The sequence below is a fragment of the Electrona antarctica genome (genome assembly GCF_951216825.1).
Source record: "Electrona antarctica genome assembly, chromosome: 22".
In the NCBI taxonomy this organism is placed as follows: domain Eukaryota; kingdom Metazoa; phylum Chordata; class Actinopteri; order Myctophiformes; family Myctophidae; genus Electrona; species Electrona antarctica.
In genome coordinates, this window is record NC_136805.1 from 38,307,125 (window position 1) to 38,330,954 (window position 23,830).

The following is a 23,830-nucleotide window of genomic DNA, read 5'->3' on the forward strand; positions in this document are numbered from 1 at the left end:
GAATGTCAAATTGGAGCAAAATTTGGAGTGGATAAATTGTATATATTTTATATACAATTTATCCACTCCAAATTTTGCTCCAATTTGACATTAATTTGATTTTGTGAATTTTGTGAAAATCCGTATCCAAGGTCATATTTGCAGCTCGAGTTTGTGTCAGTTTTATTCGATTTGTCTTCCTTTTTTACGCGCTGTAGTGTATATACCAGTGTTTCTCAAATCAATTTTTTTGGCTCAGGGCACCCGTTTTCATCCACGGTGGCCCCTGAATTACATTGTTATACTTTACAACATATATTTATGTCATATTACTGTACGTATGCAAATATTTTCCCCTAAAATGCAGCATGTCACGAGAAAAACCTGAGAGAATATCTTGTTTCCATTATAACAGATTGAAAATAACGTAATACTTGACATTAAACCACCAACATTCGCCATTGGCGAAGAGGTTTGGTAAAAGAACGCACCAAATACAGTGCAAGTATAAATATAGAGGGTAAGCTTTGAAGTGATATTGATGAATACCAAATATTATCCTGGACTTGCATTACGGCACTCACTGTATACCACTGTTTCCTAAAATTAGTTTTTTAATTATTATTACTTCAAAATGTATATAAAAAAAAACACATTCTCAGAAAAAGATAAACTTTTCATGAATTAAGCCAAAATTCAATGATTTATTTTTCAGTGAACTTCGTGAAGAAATAAAAGAAAAATAGTGTAGTGAAAAATAGTGTAGTGAAAAACGCCGATCTACAAGCTCACAACGCGGCGTGAAGCGACGTGTTGTGAGCTTGTAGATCTGCTATTTTCACTAAGTTTGGGTCCCGGGAGAATGTCTAATTTCTGTTTTGGGTCACAGGCTAAAAGGTTTTTGGAAGCACTGCTGTAGTGTATACATGAGCTTCTTTCTGCACAAAGTTATAGTATGAATGTGTCCATCAATGTGTTTCATTGTGGTAAGATAAAAAGAATACTATCTGTTTAAAGTCATGCTGTAAACTCAGTTCTGGCATTTGTAGAATCCAAAGATCCATGCATGACATGATAACAGTTCTTACAGGTAAGAACTGTTATTTTCGTAGGTCTACGAAAATTAATTTCAAGTCATCTATAGTACTATCAGCCAATGCCATAAAACCTGAACTTAGGAGAATATACACTGACACACACCCGCACGCACACACATGCACAATCTCATGCGCACTTGCACGTACGGTACGTGTACGTGCGCACACGCACACAGATGCGCGCAAACCAACACACATGCACAGTGCACACTGTCTGACATGCACAGAGACTGCTCAAAGAGAGACCTCCTATCTCGCACTCCCACAAAGCTTCACACACGCCCCCACATTCAGTCTCATTACACCGCATGGAGAGAAACAACAACTTTCATTCCTTTTCTCTCTGGACACATTAGCAGGCAGAGAGAGAGAGAGAGAGAGAGAGAGAGAGAGAGAGAGAGACAAACAGGTGTAGCAGACGTGACTAAGTGAGGGCTCTTGTAGAAGGCCTTTGCACTTGTAAACCCGGCCTACGGAGACAGATGAAGTGAACGAGAGAACAACAGCTATCGGAGAAAAGACGAGACGGCGGAGAGAGATGCAAAGCAGCTGCTCGTTGGAGGTAAACAAACATCCAAGCGCAGGAAGAGGAACGCAGATGGAAGTGATGCTGATGATGATTATGTTGATGGCGGTGGTGGTGGTGAACTTGCCTGGAGGGCACGCCGCAGGTTGCAGGTCCAAGAATAGCGTCTTCTCCTGCGAGGGCAGTGAGGTCAAAAATATTACCCGGGCCAACATTCCCGCTAACACTGCGGAACTGTGAGTATGCATGGGCATGGGCATGCGCGCACGCACGCACACGCGCACGCACGCGCACACACGTGCACGTACACACTCACACACACCACAAAATGAGCATGCAATGAGCTTGCGATGCTTACTCCATCTGTGCGTTCATTGTGAATATCATATACGCATCTGATGGTTTATAATAGTCTTATTGTTTTATCTGCTGCTGATAACTGTTAGTCTGCTGTTTTGTAAGATAATGTTTTATTTTAGATATAGGAGAGTGTAAGGCAAGTTTGTTTGTATGGCACACTTCCACAAAGCATTTCAAAGTGCTTTACATTCAACATTGAGCATTAAGTATTACGTGAGTGCAATAAAAACAAACCGATACACTTAAAATAAACAACATTAAACAATAATTCAGAATGAAATTGCAGTGCAGACAAAACTATTCCACCTCACCTCACCTCCCAATGTAAGAATGAATGAACCATTGTAAAGCGCTTTGAGCACTTGGAAAAGCGCTATAAAAATGCAATTCATTAAAAATGCAATTCATTATTCCTGGGAGTTTTCTGGGAGTTTAGTTGTTCCAGACACGTGGTGGTGCATATACAAACGGAAACTTCTTGCAGCACGTTTACTTCTGATTCTGGGGACAGAAAGCAGACCTGCCCCAGACGACCTGAGGTCTGGATGTTATCATGATGTAACACAATTAACACAATTAAGTTCAGAAATCTATTCGGGTGGCCTGGGCCACCCGAATAGATTGGTCCAGGCACCTTGGCTGGTAATCCAGTCTGGCAGTGTGCCGCGGGTTCGACTCCCGATCCCGACAGCCTTTACTGCATGTCTTCCCCCCCATCTCTCTCCCCATTTCCTGTCAGCCTACTGTCTGTCCCTCCATAAAATATATAAAATAAAGGCGAAAGCCACAAAAAAACATTAAAAAAAAAAAAGAAATCTATTCGGGCCCTAAACCATTCAATGCATTTTGCAATCAATTCTTTGCCAGACGGGGAACCTACAGCCCGAGGGCAGAGACATGACGGGAGTCACATTTGACTCTGGGGTCGACAAGGAGCTTTATGGTCGGCGCACTAACTATCTGAGACGCGTTATTATTAATACCGCCGCAGTTCTAGGAAAGCCCTGCTGTGATTGGCCAGTAGTCGTTGTGATTGACAGTTCTCGTTTTTGCGACCAGTCATTAGTTCTACAACTACAACCTATCTCAAACCCTCACCCTAAACCTAACCTCCCACGGGCAGCACACCTAAACCTAACCTTTACCCATGTCTAACCAATGACTAGTCTAAACTAAGTATGCACCCCCCTAAACCTAACCCGAACGGCCTAACCTCAGTAAAACTATGCCTTCTCGGGAGCCAATCAGACACATGGTGAGGCGGCCGGGTCTACCCTAGAACGTTGGTGGGATTCATAATCACGCATCTGAGACATCATGCACCCCTTTAGTCTACCTCCGTTTGAATGTATTCTCTGCTGGAATGTCATTTTGTGCATCACACACGCATGCACACATGCACGCACATGTAGCAGTGTCTCAGAGCCTCAGCCTGTTGGCCTCAAAAGTCTAATATCTCCTCCAGTCCATAGGGAGGATATCCCAGTGGTTAAGATGTTGGACTTTCACGTGGGAGACCCGAGTTCAAATCCTGGGTGTTACACACCCACACACACACAAACACACCTGGGCTACTACAGGCATTTGCAAGTGTTGTGCTTGCCACAGTGTCAATTCACTTTGCACCGCATGTGAGAGGAGTTATTATTTGAAACATTAATGCAGTGTTATGTGGAACAGATGCAAGATGAAGGGGCATTTCATGTAAAGAGAATCAGGAAATGACTAATAACCGCAACAGGGGGGAAACCTTGACTGTATAATATTGCTTGTTGTGTGTTTTGCTGTTTTATTAATATCCGTTATTCAACTCTGTTTTGGCTGATTTGGATTAAATATGCCAGAATGTATTTTTACAACACATGCAACCTCCCTTGCTTTTTAGGCTTTTCACACACTTTATCAATTCATTATACATATAGTGACACCTGGGAATAGTTCTGTACAACTACAGTTTTGTTACCAACTCAAGGACACTTTAATGGTATTTGTAGCGATAGTCTGAGTGTTGGCTGTAGATCTCCCCGTGCCTTGATTTCATGCAAAGTGCCCAATGTTGCCATAATTCGCCAGCCCTCATCTCAAGCTTTCTCAGTCAGGGGGGAGGGTGATAGTCCCTCGTGGTAAACACTGACCTGGAATCTCAAGGCTAGGACCACAGATAGGCAGAAAGGGAAGAGAGGTGCGTGCGTGCGTGCGTGCGTGCGTGCGTGCGTGCGTGCGTGCGTGCGTGCGTGCGTGCGTGCGTGCGTGCGTGCGTGCCACTGTGTGCGTGCGTGTATGTGTGGATCCTATTCAGACCAATACCTCTCAGAGAAAGGCTTAAAGGAGAATTCCATACTAGAAGGCTTTCTTACCTTTATTCGTAGTTGTTACGTCCCCACCAAAGAGGTCCAGGTGTTATTTTGTGCAAAAGTGCATTATTGGCTATTTCCCCTAATATAAGCCCTCAATGGGGGTTGGGTTTTTGTGCTAATTCGCTTATTTCCATTGAAATAAGTAGTAAAGTGTGCCGCTTGGGATACTATTTACATTATGAAGAGAGGATATATATATATGCAAAAAAAGATTTTTGAGCGATGGAAATAAGCGAATTAGCACAACACCCCATAGCCCCATTCAATTCAATGCAATTCAATTCAATTCATTGAGGGCTTATGGTAGGGGAAATAGCCAATAATGCGCGTTTTGCACACATGACATCCTCCTCAGGCATGGTGTGGTATACTGTCCCACATACAACAGAATGTATCGTGCACAGATCAGTACTGTACACAGCATGCATGATGTACTGTACTGTACTGTACTGTACTCCTCTGTGAATGAAGGACTGAAGTTACAGAGCTAAGAATTCGGAGGCAGCAATGTGTGTGTTCTGCTCCGCTGTGCTCCGCGCCCCGAGGCCAAGGCTCAGGGATTCATTGGGTGTTTCATGGGCGTTTCCAAGAATGAATGGAGCAGCCCTTTTTTAACACACACACACACACACACACACACACACACACGCACACGCACACGCGCACACACACACACACACACACACACACACACACACACACACACACACACACACACACACACACACACACACACACACACACACACATATTTGAATTATTTTATTTGGATCTGCACAAGAGGCGCAATACAGACCCAAACACTGATCAGAATTAGGTTACACGCCTGTTATATGGTCCAACCAGATATAGCTGCTGCACATGCTTAACACACAGAGGAAAAAAAGATAGCACAATGATGACATACTTGACACTACTACACACACACACACACACACACACACACACACACACACACACACACACACACACACACACACACACACACACACATACACACACACACACACCTCTGTGAATGAAGGACTGAAGTTACAGAGCTAAGAATTCGGAGGCAGCAATGTGTGTGTTCTGCTCCGCTGTGCTCCGCGCCCCGAGGCCAAGGCTCAGGGACACACACACACGCACACACACACACACACACACACACACACACACACACACACACACACACACACACACACACACACAGGACCCCCAGAATTATCTGTATTTGGCCGCCGACCCCCATCTGAATATATGTTGTTCCAGGGACCCCCCCAGAAGCAAAGATTTGAGTTAAAAGACATTTGCTCTGAAAGAAAATATGTTCAAAGATTTGTGCCACATTTTCATAGGTTTTCAAAAAATAGCAGATCTACAAGCTCATAGCACGGCACCGAGTGCCTCGCTATGAGCTTGTAGATCTGCTATTTTTCAATAGTTAAAGCATAACATAATGCTTATAACACCAAAAGGGGTTCCCGCCCTGAATGGGTTAACTACTTCTCATTAGCGGATACTGTACAACCCATAGTTAGATATATTCAACTGGTCTGCCTATACTGTGAGAATATAGGATATTTGATACTACTGAGAAGTTACATTTTGTATAAATGGCCCATCCAGCAACTCAGGAAAAAATACAAAGTAATGTCTTTTGTAGTAACCTTATACCTAACCAATAACCATCACTATTATAAGTATTATTGATCAGCCGTGCATTCCATTGCATTGATTCGTCGATTAACCCATTTTGGGTGGGAACCCCTTTTGGTGTTTTAAAGCATTATGTTATATGCTTTAGCTATTGAAAAATAGCAGATCTACAAGCTCATAGCGCGGCACCGAGTGCCGCGCTATGAACTTGTAGGTCTGCTATTTTTGAAAGATCGTGAAAATGTGCCTGAAATCTTTGAATATATATTGTTACAGAGGCGAGTTTTTAACTCAAATCTTTGCTACTGGGGGCGGGGGGGGGGGTCCCTGGAACAACATATTTTCAGATGGGGGTCGCGGCGGCCAATGTCATATATATTTGGGGTCCTTGACATGAATATGTTGGAGAACCACTGACATAGAAACATGGGTTTCTATGTCAGTGAAGATTTTTTTTTAAATTTCGACGTCGAAATGTTACGATCGGCTGATTTCTGTGTCGACAGGGTGCTGAAACAGACCGGGCTCACCGAGGTTCCCGAGAGCGCCTTCGCCAACCTGCCAGAGCTGAAGAAAATGTAAGTGTGCTTGTATATGAGTGCGTACATGTCTCCAGAGTGCGTGCGTGCGTGCGTGCGTGCGTGCTAGTGACACCACGTGCACTGACGAGTGTTGTGCTTGTTTTGTCTTCCGTGTGAAACTAGACGAGCGTATAGGGGGCTCGGAGATGATAGGAGTTCCAGTAAGCTTGGGTTCTGTGGTCGGGTATAAGAGAACAAAATATGCACGAGTCTTACCGATGGAGTTTTTTGTCCACAAAGGACATGCACCAGCCCTCAAGTTATACATTACTATGTTTTGTATGCAAATGTGTTTAGTCTTAATTCGATATGGGACAACGTGAAACCAACACCAAGGCTATATGCTTCACCCAAACAGAATTTCACAGAAGGAATGTGAGTTCTCACTTCTCAGTAACACTCTCAGTAACACTTCTCAGTAGCACAGTTGTGCGGTTGGCATGCATGTTTAGTTGTTTGAGAGGCACTAGACTAGAGCACCTTTGTATGTATAAAATAAACTATAATACTAAAACTATGCCGTGTGTGTATATACGCAATACTAATAGATTTGTATGCATTGTTATCTCACACACCTATAGTGACATATTGGAGAATGGAGAGTTGAAGAGTATTGCTGCCTTTGCCTTCGCCAATCTCACAAAGCTCACTGTCATGTAAGTATAAATACGACTGTGCCATGGACTACCTGTAGTCTACAGCAGGGGTTCCCAAACTCATGTCAATTAAGGACCCCCAAATTGAAGAGAAGAGAGATGTCAGGGACCCCCATAAGAGAAGGTTTTTACGGCTCCCCCCTCCCCCCAATCAAACACAAGTGTTTGGTCAAACCACGTGACTTCCATAGGAAAAGCATTGGGGTGGCCATGAAACACAGGCAGAGCACAGAACATTTGTTCTTTGTGTGTATGAAGGCTGAGAGGGTCCATTTGGTTCCATTTGTACACTCTCTGAGTTACAGACCCATAAGGGTCCATTTGGTTCCTAACTATCATTTAGCTGGGGACCCCCTGGAACTCCCTCAAGGACCCCTGGGGGTCCCCGGACCCCACTTTGGGAACCACTGGTCTACAGGACAGACACAAAATGTAAAGCTAAAGTTGAAAACAGCCCTTTTTAGGTAGCCTGGCTAATAAGCCAGACTAATATCACACAACACTGTCGCGGTATATTAGTCTGGGCTGGCTCCACTTGGATTTCATTTCCCGGGGGGCGGGTTCAAACATTTTCTCTTTGACGCAATTGGTCAGAGCTACTGTCAGTCAAAAGTCTCAAGCATTGAACGTCACTGTACCAAAGCCCGCCCATATTGCATACCGTGTCCCGATTGGTCCGACCTGTTCTCGGTTGTAGGAAAGAGGCGTGCTACTGAGCCTCGCCAGACCGTAATCCGCTGGTAGGCAATTTTTTTTGCCAACGGCTGATTCGGTCTGGTTTATTAACCAGGCTACTTTTTAGGTACCCTTCAGTGATATTACCCCTTGGAATAATGACATTACAATCAAATAAAGCTGAATTTATTCTGTCCCACCCGGTATGTTAGCATTCGTGATATTCCAAGAAAAGCCTCGTATCTACTACTCTGCAGGCATGCATTCATCTGACTGTTTCTGTTTTCTTGCAGATCCATAACTAAGTGTAGAAACCTGAAGGTCATCCACGAAGATGCATTCATAGGTCTTGTGAACCTGCGGATCATGTGAGTGAGTGAGTGAGTGCATGTGCTTGTGCACGTGTGCGTGTGTGCGCGTGTGTGCGTGTGTGTGTGTGTGTGTGTGTGTGTGTGTGTGTGTGTGTGTGTGTGTGTGAGTGGTCTGACACCGGACAGTTTGCAACATGGGGAAACTCACAGAGGTTATGAATATATCTGCTGTCCGGAGGAAACCTCATAACTCCAAAATGTTCATTTTTCAGGAAATGAAAAATATACGTTTTTAAAGGAAATTAATTAAACCTTATATTTTTTAAACGATGCAATACGTTGCCTCATATCAAAGTTGGTGTTGTGACTTTAGATATTGTCAATTACTTGCATGAGAAGGAGAGAGGTGGTGGAGTTAGCTGTTTTAGCAGACAGTTTGAGGGTCCAATGGAGTTAAGACGTTTTGTCCAATGTGTTTTTTTACTACTTTCCATTGGTTCAATATTTTCGAAACAACACACAGACGTAAAGGGTGTTCAATAGCACTGATTCATGGAATCCAATCAAAAACCTCTCTCTTTGTGCCAAAACTGTGTCACAAACCTGCTTCAGGTATACTGTTGAAATGTCTCAGGATGAGATAGAAAAACATTACAAGCACCTCCCAGGCTGCAGAACAAGCACAATTAGCTTGGTGTTTGGCTCTCAATATGTCTTCAAATCCTGATTCAAAGCTGCACTTTACAAGATTTTAACTTAAGCACAGATGCAAGTGTTTTATCAATCTAAATCCTGTAAAGGATTGAAAACATAAGATCAGCCCACTGAATGCTGTACATTCCCTGCAATGAGCTTCAGTGATCTGGTAAGACAAGTGGCACTAGTATCAGGCCCTACTTACTGCCACTGGGGGGCATATACACAAAGTATGGAAGCTCCAGTGCATCTTTCTCTGTACCGTTCTTCACTTTGATTCCATTTTATACTTTACACACAGCAATATATTGTTCAAGTATGTCAGAATGTAAAATAAATTGGACAAAGTAAATGTATCACAAATAATTACAAAACACATTTTGGACATTGTAATGTAAATACATTTTCACAAATATAGGTCATATATCCAGATCAAATAGAAACGTCCTCTCCTATATTTTGGTCTGTATGGTCTTGACTGAAATATCACCCTGTTCTGACTGATTTACCGTTCCATTGTCTAAATGTGTGTATTGTGTGCTGATGTGTATCCCAGGAAAATCAACGACAATGGACTGACAGTCTTCCCAAACTTCGCTAAGATCAATTCGAGTCAACACCAGTTTGTCCTACTGTAAGTCAGCCTGCTTCTTATATTAGGCCCACTAGTGGCTCAGCTCAGTGGCCTTGTGGTTAGAGTGTCCACCCTGGGTCGGGGTTCAATCCCCGGCCGGGTCATACCAAAGACTCTAAAAATGGGACCCAATGCCTCCCTGCTTGACACTTAGCATCAAGGGTTGGATTGGGGGTAAGACATACTAGCATCATGTCCAGGGGGTGTACTTGTACATCAAGCTGACTCACGCTACAGAAACAGGAGATAGGCTCCTGCCCTATGGGCCTCATGGCTCTAAAGTGGTCAGCTCTGGGGTGCCATGCAGTGGTGGAAAAAGTACTCAATTGTTTTACTTAAGTAAAAGTACCAATACTGCAATTTGCACTTGGAAAAGCGCTATTAAAAAAATGCAATTCATTATATATAGGGAAATAACACATGTCCTATATGAAAGAAAAGGATGCCCAGGGATGTGGTACGTGTTCTGTTTCTTTGTTAATATATTCACTGTTTTTGTTCAAGGTTGTACTTTATTGTTACATCTTGTGTACAGGTATATAAGAGTAAAACTTATTTTAGTTTGGCTTCCTTCAGACAATGCAGTAGCAGCATATAGATAGCATATAACATTCAAACAACAAAACATAGCAAGCACAGCAAACAAAGGGATAGAATAAAGAGTGCAAGCAAGAGAAAACACTGAGTTAAAAGGAGTATAACATATTGTACATGTGCATGTTTTACCTGCAGTGAGCAAAGTTATAGTGTTAGTCAGTGTTTATTATAAAGTATACTCTATCCAGGGAAATGTGTGTTTCCCTAAACGTCAGCTTGCGCTCACTGAGGCCATGGGCTGGATGCTAATTATTCTCATGCATGCCTGTGCAGAATGCAAATTCATGCAAATGAGGAGCCAATCCGGCAATTCAGCACAATTCAAGAACTTTTTGGAACTGCCGACGAGTCGACTATAGTGTATGTGAATTCAGAGGCGATGTCGGCCAATTTATCCCATGGTCAAGCCAATGGACAATACGTACATTTGTTTCTAGGATCACTAGAAGTATAAGAAGCTCTTGTATTGGTCAGATCAAACCACTTTGGTCGACCTGGGTCAGGGTGTAAGGAGCAGAATTTCCTCTAGGGGCTGCTAGTGGGGCTTTTATAGAGTTGGCAAACACTTGCTCATATACACAGAAATAACACACACACAGACACACAGGCACACGCGCGCACACACACACACACGCACACACGTGCGCGCGCACACACACACACACACACACACACACACACACACACACACACACACACACACACACACACACACACACACACACACACACACACAGACATTCATCTATGTGTTATGTGTGCTGGTTAGTGAATTTCAGGGGAACCGTCACATACACAGTCACAGAGTGCCAGCCAATGCCTTCAGAGGCCTCTGCAGTCAACCCATCTCTGAAATGTGAGTTGTCCGTTCATTATTTACATGCACATGCACATGCACATGCACATGCACATGCACATGCACATGCACATGCACATGCACATGCACATGCACATGCACATGCACATGCACATGCACATGCACAGTCGCCCACACACAGACACACACACGCACACACACACACACACACACACACATACTAGTGTACATACCCTTGGAAACTAAGTGAGCAGTAAATTCGGCACTAATAAATCAAACGCTCCCTTGTTTCCTGCCCTTGTCTGCGCTCTCTCTATCTCTACAACCCTCCGTCTGCTCAATTTGACTGCTCACTTAAGTTGCAGAACAGAGAGGCCTGTAAAACAGGATAACAGGGAGTGTGTAATTATTTGCATTATTTTGCGCCTTTTTTGCACCATGCTAAAGCAGCCCAGGCACCGCATTTCTACTGCTCTTCTACAGGCAGATTATGCGTATGCATAAAGTCAGTGGCATGCATAAAGTGAGTTTTACGTTGTTTAAAGGTTTCATGACATTCATTTTCATTTATTTGTATTTTTCGTTTTTCTTTTAGGTTTTATGACCTCAATTACATCCCAAAAAAAACCTGAACTTTGAACATTCAGTGGATTTTCTTTGATCTGGAGTTTTCTCTGGGGTTTGGAAGTCTTGCTGAGCTGCAATGAAAACAGGCAAAACAGTGAAAACAGTGACATCTGCTGGCAAATCCCATTGACATATATGGGAGTTTCTGTCTCTTACATCACAAACAGCAGGAAACTCAGAGCACCTGTTTGAGCCAGAAACCCCCACACCACAGAAAATCTACTGAATGTTAAAAGTTCAGTTTTTTTGGGTGCAATTGAGCTCAGAAAACCTAAAAGAAATTAAGAAAATGTAAAAAAAAATGTTTATGTCACAATACCTTTAACGTTGTTTAATGCAGTCAGAAAGGGCTTTTCTGTCAAGGCCAGAAAGTGTTTATTTTTCCTACTCAGTAGGCGTTCCCGCATAACTTCCGGGAATGATGATGATGTCACGCGCATATACACCCTCTATCCATACCAACATTTGTACGTGGAGACTTCACTGTTAGATTTATTCAATTACAGTTATGATGACTATACCTTGGGCTATTTTCTCACTGACAGACGGCTGAACTATAACGACATCAGAGAGATCGGCAGCGCTGCCTTCAATGGCACCACGGTGTACAGATTGTGAGTAAACACAGATTTACAGCACACATTTACACACGGACACAAAAAAAAACAGTTTGTCTTGATCTTTCTTTCTTTCTTTCTTTCTTTCTTTCTTTCTTTCTTTCTTTCTTTCTTTCTTTCTCTCTTTCTCTCTCTCATCCAGGAACTTGTCTTGGAACCAGAAACTCAGTGTCATGGATCCAGAGGCCTTCCTGGGTTCCAGGGGGCTGGTCAAACTGTAAGCACCATGTGATTAATATAATGCAGGGGACAGTGTTGTTTTTGGCAGCAGATTTTAGTTTTAGTCATAGTCTCTCTTCAATGGTTTCCATTTAGTTTCAGTCACATTTTAGTCACCTGGAATGTTTCATATGTGTCATAAGATTTTACAATCTACAGTTGATTTAGTCGACAAGGCCCACCAAAATACATTTTGTTCGACTGAATCAACTGTAGATTTAGTCGACTAAAATCTTACTAACTAAAACATTAAAACATTCCAGTTGACTAAAATGTGACTAAAACTAAATGAAAACTATTCGAGAGACTATGACTAAAACTAAAATCTAAACACTGCAAGAAGTACGTAAAGAAACTTCATACGCTGCATCAAGGCTTTTATTGCGTAGGCCCTAAAAACATGATGATGCCCTTGATCGCTGGGAATTATTCTGGGTAATTCTGATTCCGGTTTTGGGGGTACCGGCCTGGATGACGTGCCCATGTCTGCCCAAACCAGACTACAACATGACGTAAAGATATCATCCGCCCCCGACCGGATCATAAACGCCAAATGGCATGCCTCCCAGGCTAGTAATCTATAGGAGGGGATTCTCATCTTCTCCCTCTGCTCGCCTCTTTGTCGTCCTTCCTTTATGCAGGGATATCTCTCACACAAAGCTGAGCTCCATTCCGGGGTCAATCCTTGAGGAACTAGATACGCTGATAGCGAAGTCTGCTTACCATTTCAAAAAGTTGCCACCTCCGGATCTGTTCAAGAAGCTAAGACAGGCTATCCTCACCTACCCCTCACACTGCTGTGCCTTCGACAACAAGGGCAGGAACAGGTAGCACACACATTTTTTTTTTTTTTAATGTTTGTTTGTGGCTTTCGCCTTTTGTTCACCTGTTTCCTAGGCTGTGTTTTCCACTTCCTGTCGATTTGATCCAATGAAATCCAATGAAACTGGTCAGATGACCAATGATATCCAATGAAATCGACAGGAAGTGGAAAACACACAGCCTAGGAAACAGGTGAATAGAGGGACAGACAGTAGGCTGACAGGAGATGGGGGGGAGGGGGCTGACATGCAGTCGAACCCGTGGCACACTGCCAGACTGAACTACCAACCAGGGTGCCTGGACCGCTGAGCCACGTGCGTGCGTGTCTGGACTACTCCAAGGGACACATGCATGTCTTCCTTATGCTGATCACTATTCCTTATGCTGATCACTATTCCTTATGCTGATCAGATTTTACGGGGGCCATACGCACAGACTGGTTGTTAGAGGGTTCCAACAACTTGGGATTGCCCAAAAAAGGAGGCAAAAAGGCTGACAAAGTATTGTGGTGTCTCTGCTATAACTGGCAGCCATCATATATGGCGGAGACGCTGTTACTTATACCCATATGAGCACTGAGTGACATGCCTGTAAGCAGCACATGCCATGATTTTGTAAACTCTAATGCACCTATAATGTTTGTGTCCTTGTACAGTATGCATCTCCTTTTGTGTGGACATAAATAAATGGTTAATAATGTGTGTGTGCGTGTGCACTGTGCGTGCGTGTGCACTGCGTGTGCGTGTGCACTGTGCGTGCGTGTGTACTGTGCGTGCGTGCGAGGTTATAGGACGAGGCATAAGATATGCTCAAAGCCCAGTACCGACAAAGACAGCGCCGTGTACAAGATACACTGTTCCAACGCCACCTCGGTCCGCTGCACCCCCACCCCCGACGCCTTCAACCCCTGCGAGGACATCATGCAGCAGACCTACCTGAGGGTCCTCGTCTGGGTCATCTCCATCCTGGCGCTGCTGGGGAACACGGCCGTTCTGCTCATCCTGATAGGTGGGTGGGTGCAGGGGTGGGTGCGCTTCATGGACCAGGCAGCGGTGGCCGAACGGTTTGCGGAGCGGTCTTGATACCGGAAGGTCGCCAGTTCGAATCCCCGGACCGGCACGTTAAAATTACCACCGCTGAAGTGCCCTTGAGCAAGGCATTGAACCCCTACCATGAAATGTTCTATGAGCAGGGTGTGGCTGTAAACAAGCATCTCGAGCTTAGTCCACTTCCCTGGGTAAACAAAGAACTTTGCTTTACTTTGCTTACTTCATTAGCACGGAGTCAAATAGTACTCGACTGTCCAATATGTTGCTCTGGCTGTCAAATTTGTACTTGAGTTATAGGTATACTCTAGTCTAGTGCAGTGGTTCCCAAACTTTTTCATGTCAAGGACTCCCAAATTGTCACTTAATAGCCCGCGGACCCCCATTTGAAATGATATGCCAGGGACCCCTATAAGAGAAGATTTTTACGGCTCTAGCAGTGATTCTCAGCCCGTTTAATTTCAAGGACCCCCAGTTTGACATGCATTAGTCTACGGACGCCCATTTAATGGCGTTTCTATCTCTGGGACCCCCAATTTATATTGTAAAATCAATGTTAATTTAACTCTCTGAGTTACAGATCGATAAGGAGTCAAGGACCCATTTGGTTACAAACTATCATTTAGCTGGGGACCCAGAGAGAGAGAGAGAGAGAGAGATACAGACAGAGGTTATCTTTGAATGGGATGAAGAACTCATTTATTTGTTTATTTGTTTGTGTGTGTGTGTGTGTGTGTGTGTGCGTGTGTGTGTGCGTGTGTGCGTGCGTGCGTGCGTGCGTCATTGTGTTGTTAGGCACCAAGGCCAAGCTGACCGTCCCTCGCTTCCTGATGTGCCACCTGGCGTTCGCTGACCTGTGCATGGGTGTCTACCTGGTCGTCATAGCGACCGTGGACATCGTCACTCGCGGCAACTACTACAACGACGCCATCGACTGGCAGACCGGCCCGGGCTGCAACGCCGCTGGCTTCTTCACGGTGTGTGTGTGGGTGTGGGTGTGGGTGTGGGTGTGGGTGTGTGTGTGTGTGTGTGTGCATGTGCGTAAGCATGTGGGCTGTGCACGTGCTTGCGTGTCAATGTTTGCTGTAATGTAGGTAGAGGTTCATTGTGTGCCTGTCCATGTATATACTTGTGTGACACTCTGCTATATGAGTTACAAATGTGTGTGTATGTGTGTGCGTGCGTGCGTGCGTGCGCGCCATTGCAGATGTTTGCCAGCGAGCTCTCCGTGTTCACGTTGACGGCCATCACGGTGGAGCGCTGGCACACCATCACGCACGCCCTGCGCCTCGATCGGAAGATGCGTCTGCGCCACGCCTGCGTGGTCATGGCGGTGGGCTGGCTGTTCTCCGCCCTGGTCGCTGTGCTGCCCACCGTAGAGGTGCTGGGGGTCAGCAGCTACACCAAGGTACACTACACACACACACCTCACTCACTGTAAAGCAGCGGTTCCCAAACCTTTTCCATGTCAAGGACCCCCAAATTGACACTAATTAGCCCCCATTTGAAAATATATGCCCCGCATGCATTAGTCTACGGACCCCCATTTAATGGCATTTCTATCTCTGGGACCCCCAATTTAAAAAAACGTATTGAAAAAAAAAACATATTGGCATCAAAATGTACTTAAAGTACAAAGAGTAGAAAGTACTCTTTATGCAAAATGTCTCCTTTCACGTTTTCAAATGTCTAAAAATCTTTTTAAAACAAAACGCGTGGCTGAAGTGGTTAATGTATGTTTTGTAATAATAATCCAAATTTACAAAGTAACTGAAGATGTCAAATAAATGTAGTGAAGCAAAAGTACAATATTTGGATCTGAGATGTATAGTGGAGTAAAAGTACTGGAAGTTGGAAATACTCAAGTAAAGTACAAATACCTCAAAATTGTACTTCAGTACAGTACTTAGAGTGCACAAATATACAGCATTATGCACACACACACACACACACACACACACACACACACACACACACACACACACACACACACACACACCCCAATATTATTATTTAGGTATGACCCGACCGGAGCTCCGAACCCAGACCTCCCAATCTCATGGGTGAACAGTGAACACATGCATGCATATACAAATGTACATGTACATATGTTGTATTATATTCATGTGCGTTCATTCTTCCCCACAGGCGAGCATCTGCCTGCCCATGGACGTGGACTCGGCCCTGTCTCAGGCCTACGTGGTGTCTCTGCTCGTGCTCAACATGCTGGCCTTCTCCTGCGTGTGCGGCTGCTACCTCAGCATCTACCTCAACGTGCGCAACCGCGGGTCGTCGGCGGCGCCGCCGCGCGCCGACACGCACGTGGCCAAGCGCATGGCCGTGCTCATCTTCACGGACTTCCTCTGCATGGCGCCCATCTCCTTCTTCGCCGTCTCCGCGGCGCTCAAGCGCCCGCTCATCACCGTGTCGGACTCCAAGCTCCTGCTGGTGCTCTTCTACCCGCTCAACTCGTGCGCCAACCCCTTCCTCTACGCCTTCTTCACGCGCACCTTCCGCCACGACTTCGTCAGCATGCTGGCGGCGCGCTTCGGCGTGTGCAAGGCCCGCGCGCAGATCTACCGCACGGAGAGCTCCTCCTGCCAGCAGGTGGCGGCGTGGACCTTTCCGAAGACGACGCTGTATTCTTTGGCCAACTCCCATCTCTGATCCGTGTCCGTCCAGCATCCGAGGTTTGACTTGAAAAAGAAAAAGAAAAAGAAAAGAAAAAGAGAAAAACATGTCCTCAACCAGCGAGACAATTAATCACCTCTATGGGGCCTCAGCTGGGGGATGTCAAAAGCCTATAGGGTTGGGATCCTTTAGGAATTTAACGATTCCCTCTTAACGTTCCGATTCCTTAACGGTTCCCTTTAACCAATCCTACAGGAGGTTCTACTGTACATTTTTACACTCTCAAGCTTATGGTAGTCGTTACCATACTTACCATACTTTTTTATATTTTCTGGGTCTCCCTCGCTTTTTGAGTGGTGTAAACCACTCCTACAACTGGCTTTTGTGTGCATAAAAAAATGACCATGGTTGCTATGTTCAAAATAATTTCTGACGTAATTAAATCACACCCGGGTGAACTGGATGACCGTAGCAACCGTGGTCATTTTCTCTGCACAAAAAAAGCCAGTTGTGAAATCACATCCAGGTGTGATTTCATTACGTCAGATCAGAGCTGATCAGGGTATATAATACCTTACCTTATATAATACCTCACATCGGACAAAAACTCCAGGTGAATCAACTTCATGGTCACAAATCATCACATCAGAAGACGAGTCTACCTAGCCAAAGATCTTTAACGTCAGACATTACGTCAGACCACAGCTGATCATGCTATATAAAACCTTACACCACTCAGTTCACACGGGTGTGATTTTTTATTGATAGATTGAAAGTTGACAGGAAATGGGGAGAGAGATGGGGGGGGGGGGGGGGGGGGATGTGGCACTCAGCAAAGGTCGTCGGGATTGGGAGTCGAATCCGCACGACACGCTGTCAGGCTGGATTACCCAGCCTAGTTGCCCAGACCGCTAGGCCGGCCCTGGCCAAAGGCGTTTTTTATCCGAGTTACTATGATCCAGGGATGAACTATAGCCAGATTACTATAGCAAGACACGTACATTCTAAGTACACACTGCTTTGAGTGACAGCTGACTGGTCTCAATTCTGCTATATGCTGTATGTATGCAGTGCACATGTATGTACCATGCTCAGGCAAATAATTATGGAGACATTTATGAAAGCTTGATGTGTTAATTGAAGAGACTTGGTACCTGGTGAAATACCACATGCACGCACACGCACGCACACACACACAGTCACACACACGCGCACGCGCACACGCGCACACACACACACACACACACACACACACACACACACACACACACACACACACACAAACCCAGCCTTTATGTCTCACATTTTTCTATGAATGAAATGTAAATAGCAATATTTCACTTAAAAGTTAATAATATGCTAATATAACTTTTAAGGATATTTGATTATTTGTACTGAATTTGGCGGTGTATTTTACATGGTAAATGTGAGCACGTCTAAAATCCTGATCCCTGATTTTGACGGCTTAAGAGAAGACTAAAATGGACACGCACGCACGCACGCACGCACGCACGCACGCACGCACGCACGCACGCACGCACGCACACACACACACACACACACACACACACACACACACACACACACACACACACACACGCAGTCTCAAGTTCCCTTTTATCTGGCAGCTCTGTCCTTCATTGCATCCAGTGCGTTCAAGGACGGGGTGACCCCCCCCCCACCTCTACCCCCCCCCCCCCCCCCCCACCCCCCGTGTCAGGGTGTGTTCGCGTGGGAGGGCAATGCCACACAGCTGCTCTCACCACTCATAACAGGAGAATGGATATGGCTGCTTGATAAGTCTCTTTTTCACACACACACACACACACACACACACACACACACACACACACACACACACACACACACACACACACACACACACACACACACACCACAAGCCAAGATCTCAAGGCTGCAGGTGCAGGACAGGGTCTGAGTGCATCTCATTGATATGGATGGGTATGCGCCTCCCACATGCAATGCAACAACAGCAGCACACGGGTCGGGCCGTTCACTTCTGATCCTTTGCCACCAGAGGGCGCTGCTGCTGCAGAATAGACTGCCATACTGGCTGATCAATCAGTGTCAGCTTACAAAATGTTTTTTATGTAATCTGTTTAAAGAACTTAAACCACTTAAGTCCTCTGTACTTAGTCAACTTGACTGGGGGCGACTCTGTAGCCTACTTGGTCCCCCCTCTACAGTGTCTACACTAAATCTCTTTACTGAAAATAGCCGATCTGCAAGCTCACAACGAACTGACCCCACACCAAACTGTTTACTGTGTATATATATTTTTTGCTAGTGTTTTTTTGCTACTGTGTTGATGTTTAACTGGGCTGCAAAATGATCATGGAGGGGTAAAAGCTGAGGGGGGCACACCTGGGACGCCAGGTGTCGCCGTTGAGCGCTTTGGAGGTGTCGTGGGCCTATCAACGAAACACCTATGAAGGAGGGTGCCCACCTGATGACCTCAGTGAAGCTTTTACCCCTCCACACCCCACTCGATGCCAAGTTCTGATTATCTAAGGGATTGTAATATCTAGTCCTATAAGCTCAACTAGTATTGTAGAGTCTTTAAATGTCTCCATGAATTGAATACACCGGACCACAATGGAAATATAAGCCCTCAGGGCTTTTTGTGTTATCCTTTTATAGCACCAATAATCGTACAACTCACTGTACTATTTGCCAATCTGTTAATAAGGTATTCTATCAATCGATTGCAAGGACACATTGTGAGCTTGTAGATCTTCTATTTTCCCCCAAGGGATGCCAGGGTTCAAGTGGTTAAATGCATACCTGCCAATTAACCACAAATTAATCATATTTTAAATGGGGACCCCCACGACAACTAAGCACTTATGAGTTGAGGCATTACACTTAGTTTGACCCATAGATACATATTGTGAACATAGCCAAATATTGTGGAATACAATGTTTGCCTCTTTCTTATATTATTTGACAATTTGGCCAGTTTTTGATTACTTTTGATGCAGTATAATGGTCTTTTTTCTTTTTTGGGGGGGTATTAAAAATGTCTTAGAAGTTGTAAGAAATTAAAAATTGTCACTTATTACTGTCATCTGGGGACCCGTCCAAAATTATGTGGGGTCCCGACCCGACCCACAGGTTGAGAACCACTGCCATAAAGAATGTAGAGTGTATCTATTTAGTGGCAGCCATCAACTTGGGGTGATAAGGCTGCCTCTAAAGCCCACTCCACACCAATGATTCTCCATGCAACTCCTTGCGACATGCAACTACTTGCAACCATTAACCCCCAATGGCAGTTGCAAGGAGTTGGTTGGTGCGGTAGACCTTAAAACTGTTTTGTTGCAAGAAGTTGCGACTTGGCCTCAAAGCCTGCAGTGGTCTAAAATGTCTGTGGTCTCCAAGGCTAGCACTCTATACAGGGCCAAATTAGCCATTGGGCCAATGGGGCCGTGGCCCAGGGACCCTTGGCTCTCAGGGGCCCTTCAGGAAAATGTAATGCTCTGTAATGGGTTTGAGGCCCTGAAAAGAACACCTGGGGACCTTCATTGGCCATTGATTTTGTTAAATTTAGGTCAAAAATGGGGGGCCCAAAATTTTTTACCGGCCCAGGGGCCCTTGTGGGGGTTAATCCGTCCCTGACTATAGACTCTGTACTGTCGACCAGTGGTTCCCAAACCTTTTCATGTCAAGGACCCCCACATTGACACTAATTATCCCACGGACCCCCCCATTTGAAAAGACATGCCAGGGACCCCCATAAGATAAGATTTTTACGGCTCTTGCAGTGATTCTCAACCAGTTTAATTTCAAGGACCCCCAGTTTTACATGCATTTAGGCTACGGACCCCCATTTAATGGCATTTCCATCTCGGGACCCCAATTTATATTGTAAAATCAATGTTAATTTAACTCTGAGAGTTTACAAATGGAACCAAATGGACCCATTACGGTCCATTTGGTTCCATTTGTACACTCTCAGAGTTACAGACCCATAAGGGTCCATTTGGTTCCTAACTATCATTTAGCTGGGTACCCCCTGGAACTCCCTAAGGACCCCTGGGGGTCCCCGGACCCCACTTTGGGAACCTCTGCTGTAGACAGAGAACTGGAGGAACTGGGGCGCCACACAATGTGATAAAAGTTCAAAATAGAATCATGTGCTATGATTAATGTACATACTTTGCTATATGTTTCACTACTTTACTACTTTACGTTGTTATTCTCAATTGTTTCTTTTGTTACCGTTATTTGTGCTACAGTGTTGAAACCAAACTAAAGCATTTTACTCTGACTCGTATATGAGATGTAATAAAACAAAAAAAAATCTTTTAATCTTGTGATTTTGATTTATTTAATTGCTTGCAACAAACATAGAAAGATGCATGGTTAAAAAGATCAAGGATAAAAAAACTCACCCCTCACACGTGTGAAGTGAGGGGTGCCTCATCATACGCTGTTTGTTTACAGTGGGCCCTATTTTCAGCAGTGCCTAACCCCTTATCCCTAAACTTCTTTGCCTTTTTTTCTTTTACTATTTTGAAAATCATTTTTGAATAGTTCAAATGGCCGATCTACAAGCTCAAAATGTGTCGGTTTAGACGAGACAGTCGCATTGAGGAAAAGACAGGAAGCAGACCTGGGGGTAGCAGAGACTAATAAAAGATGTTGAGGTTCTCTCTGGGAGTAACAATTAAGGAAGGATATAGGATCAGGAACGATTGCGTCAGAGGCACAGCGCATGTCAGATGTTTTGGAGATAAAGCCAGAGAGGCCAGACTGAGATGGCTTGAACACGTACAGAGGAGGGATAGTGAGTATATCAGTAGAAGGATGTTGAGGTTGGAACTGCCAGGCAGGAGGCCTAGACTAGAGGAAGACCAAAGAGAAGATTTATGGATGTAGTGAAAGAAGTAGGAAGTTAGTTGGTGTGAGAGAAGAGGAGGCAGAAGACCGGGTGAGATGGAGGCAGATGATTCACTGTGGCCCTGAAGGGAAAAGCCCATAGGAAAAGAAGAGAAGAATCAAAATCTACAAAGTAGCCTAACTATAGTAACTAAGGTTTTCAAGTAATTGTAGTGGAGTCAAAGTATAATATTTGCCTCTGAGATGTAGTGGAGAAGTAGTAAAACTACTGAAAATTGGAAATACTCAGGTAGTAAAAGTAAAACATACCTTGAAAGTACAGTACTTAAGTAAATATAGTTAACTCAGACAGCACTATACGTAGTACAGGCACAAGCACAACCATGTGGAACAATTGATATGTAGTCCACAGAACCACTCTGGATTCCTTAGCACAACAACAGGGCCTAAATTGGCCCTGCATGTGTGATAGCCTGGGTTCCAGCCTGAATCGCTGCGTTCCGTGATTCTGAATTGTCACTCGAGTGACAATTCAGGCCATAGGCGAGATCTTGAAAATGGGGGCCCAAGACGTTGTATTGCCTATATATGAACATGAATTTGTTTTTGGTCATTAATCTCAACCTTTTTGACCATCATGTCATGTATCATGTTTCATGTCAGTATATCATGGTCAGCACCATGGGCTGTATCATGTCATGGCTGCAGTATCATGGGCTGTATCATGTCAGTATCATATATCAGTATAGTCTTATAATGTCAATATCGTGGTCAGTGTCATGTCAGTATCGTGGTCAGTTTACTGCCTTTAACTGGTGTTAACTGCCTTTCTCAGGGAAGTACATTTTTACCTCTTCAGTTAACTGCCTTCTTCAGGGAAGAAGGCTGTTAACTGCCAAAAACATTGGTTTCTGTACTCTGCGTCCTATAAATAAAGTAGTAGCACTCTGGCTATACCAACGTGTGCGGCCACCTTCTTGTCCCTTGAAGACTGCTATTCAGTTTACTCTCCCGTGGACCCCGCACCACTACAAGGACTTTGGTGAGTATCATGGTCAGTATTGTCAGTGTCAGAATCATGATCAGTGTCGTGCCAATAATATCATGTCAGTAGTATCATGGTCAATATCATATTATCAGTATCATGGTCAGTATCATGGTCTGTATCATGTATGTCTGTATATCATGTCAGTATCATGTTAGTAATCTTTTTACCTATCCATAATAGTAAGTTAATAATAATAATAATCATCATCATGTTTTAAACCAGGATGTCAGAAGGGATTCAGATGGCCCAGATGAAATGATAGTATAACTGTTTGCTGTAAGATAATGCCATCTGGTGGTTCACATCTGCAACATTTGAACACAAAAAATTGCTGTCTCTCTGTGTGTGTGTGTGTGTGTGTGTGTGTGTGTGTGTGTGACGTGTGTGTGTGTGTGTGTGTGTGTGTGTGTGTGTGTGTGTGTGTGTGTGTGTGTGTGTGTGTGTGTGTGTGTGTGTGTGTGTGTGTGTTGTGTGTGTGTGTGTGTGTGTGATCCTTTAAATAGCAAAACCCTCCTTGCTAATTGCCCTGTGGCAGCCAATATGTCTTTCATTTAATTTATTTTGTTTAATACGATTGTATATATACGCTTTGCCAAAGGTGGGCAACCATCTTTGACCAGTAGATCAGGGGCCTATAGATAAATAGGGTAAATTTGAAATCCTAGTTGAAGACATCCATACATTTATTTGATAACACTTATAGTCATGCAGGCTTGATTATTAATATGAAATGACAGACTTATTCTGTGCATTCTGATTAGCAGCCTATAATAAGACTATTAACAAATATATATTTTCTCTGTCCATTTGACTGGTGGTGATAGTATGATATCTCCCTCCAGCCTTGGACAATTCAAAGTAGTATAGGCTTGATTGCAGGCCCGAAAAGATTGCCCTACCATAATTTATGCCATATGACTCATGAGTATTTTAATTATGCAGGTTTTCACATTGGACCTAAACCATTTAGGCCTATCATCTTTAATCACAGTGGAGTTTGATTGATTGATTGATTGAAGTATTTATTAACAGA

The 23,830-nt window shown here is 44.2% G+C and overlaps 1 protein-coding gene across 1 annotated transcript; it reads left to right on the forward strand.

Annotated features, from left to right (window-relative positions):
- The first annotated feature begins 1,432 nt into the window (after positions 1-1,432).
- Positions 1,433-20,805, forward strand: fshr (follicle stimulating hormone receptor). Its single transcript, XM_079492117.1, has 13 exons — positions 1,433-1,838; positions 6,464-6,535; positions 7,120-7,194; positions 8,163-8,237; positions 9,433-9,510; positions 10,877-10,963; positions 12,097-12,165; positions 12,311-12,385; positions 13,029-13,214; positions 14,000-14,217; positions 15,051-15,232; positions 15,463-15,663; positions 16,404-20,805. The coding sequence occupies exons 1-13, from the start codon at positions 1,615-1,617 to the stop codon at positions 16,920-16,922; spliced, it is 2,061 nt and encodes a 686-aa protein (XP_079348243.1). The 5' UTR covers positions 1,433-1,614; the 3' UTR covers positions 16,923-20,805.
- Positions 20,806-23,830: the final 3,025 nt, after the last annotated feature.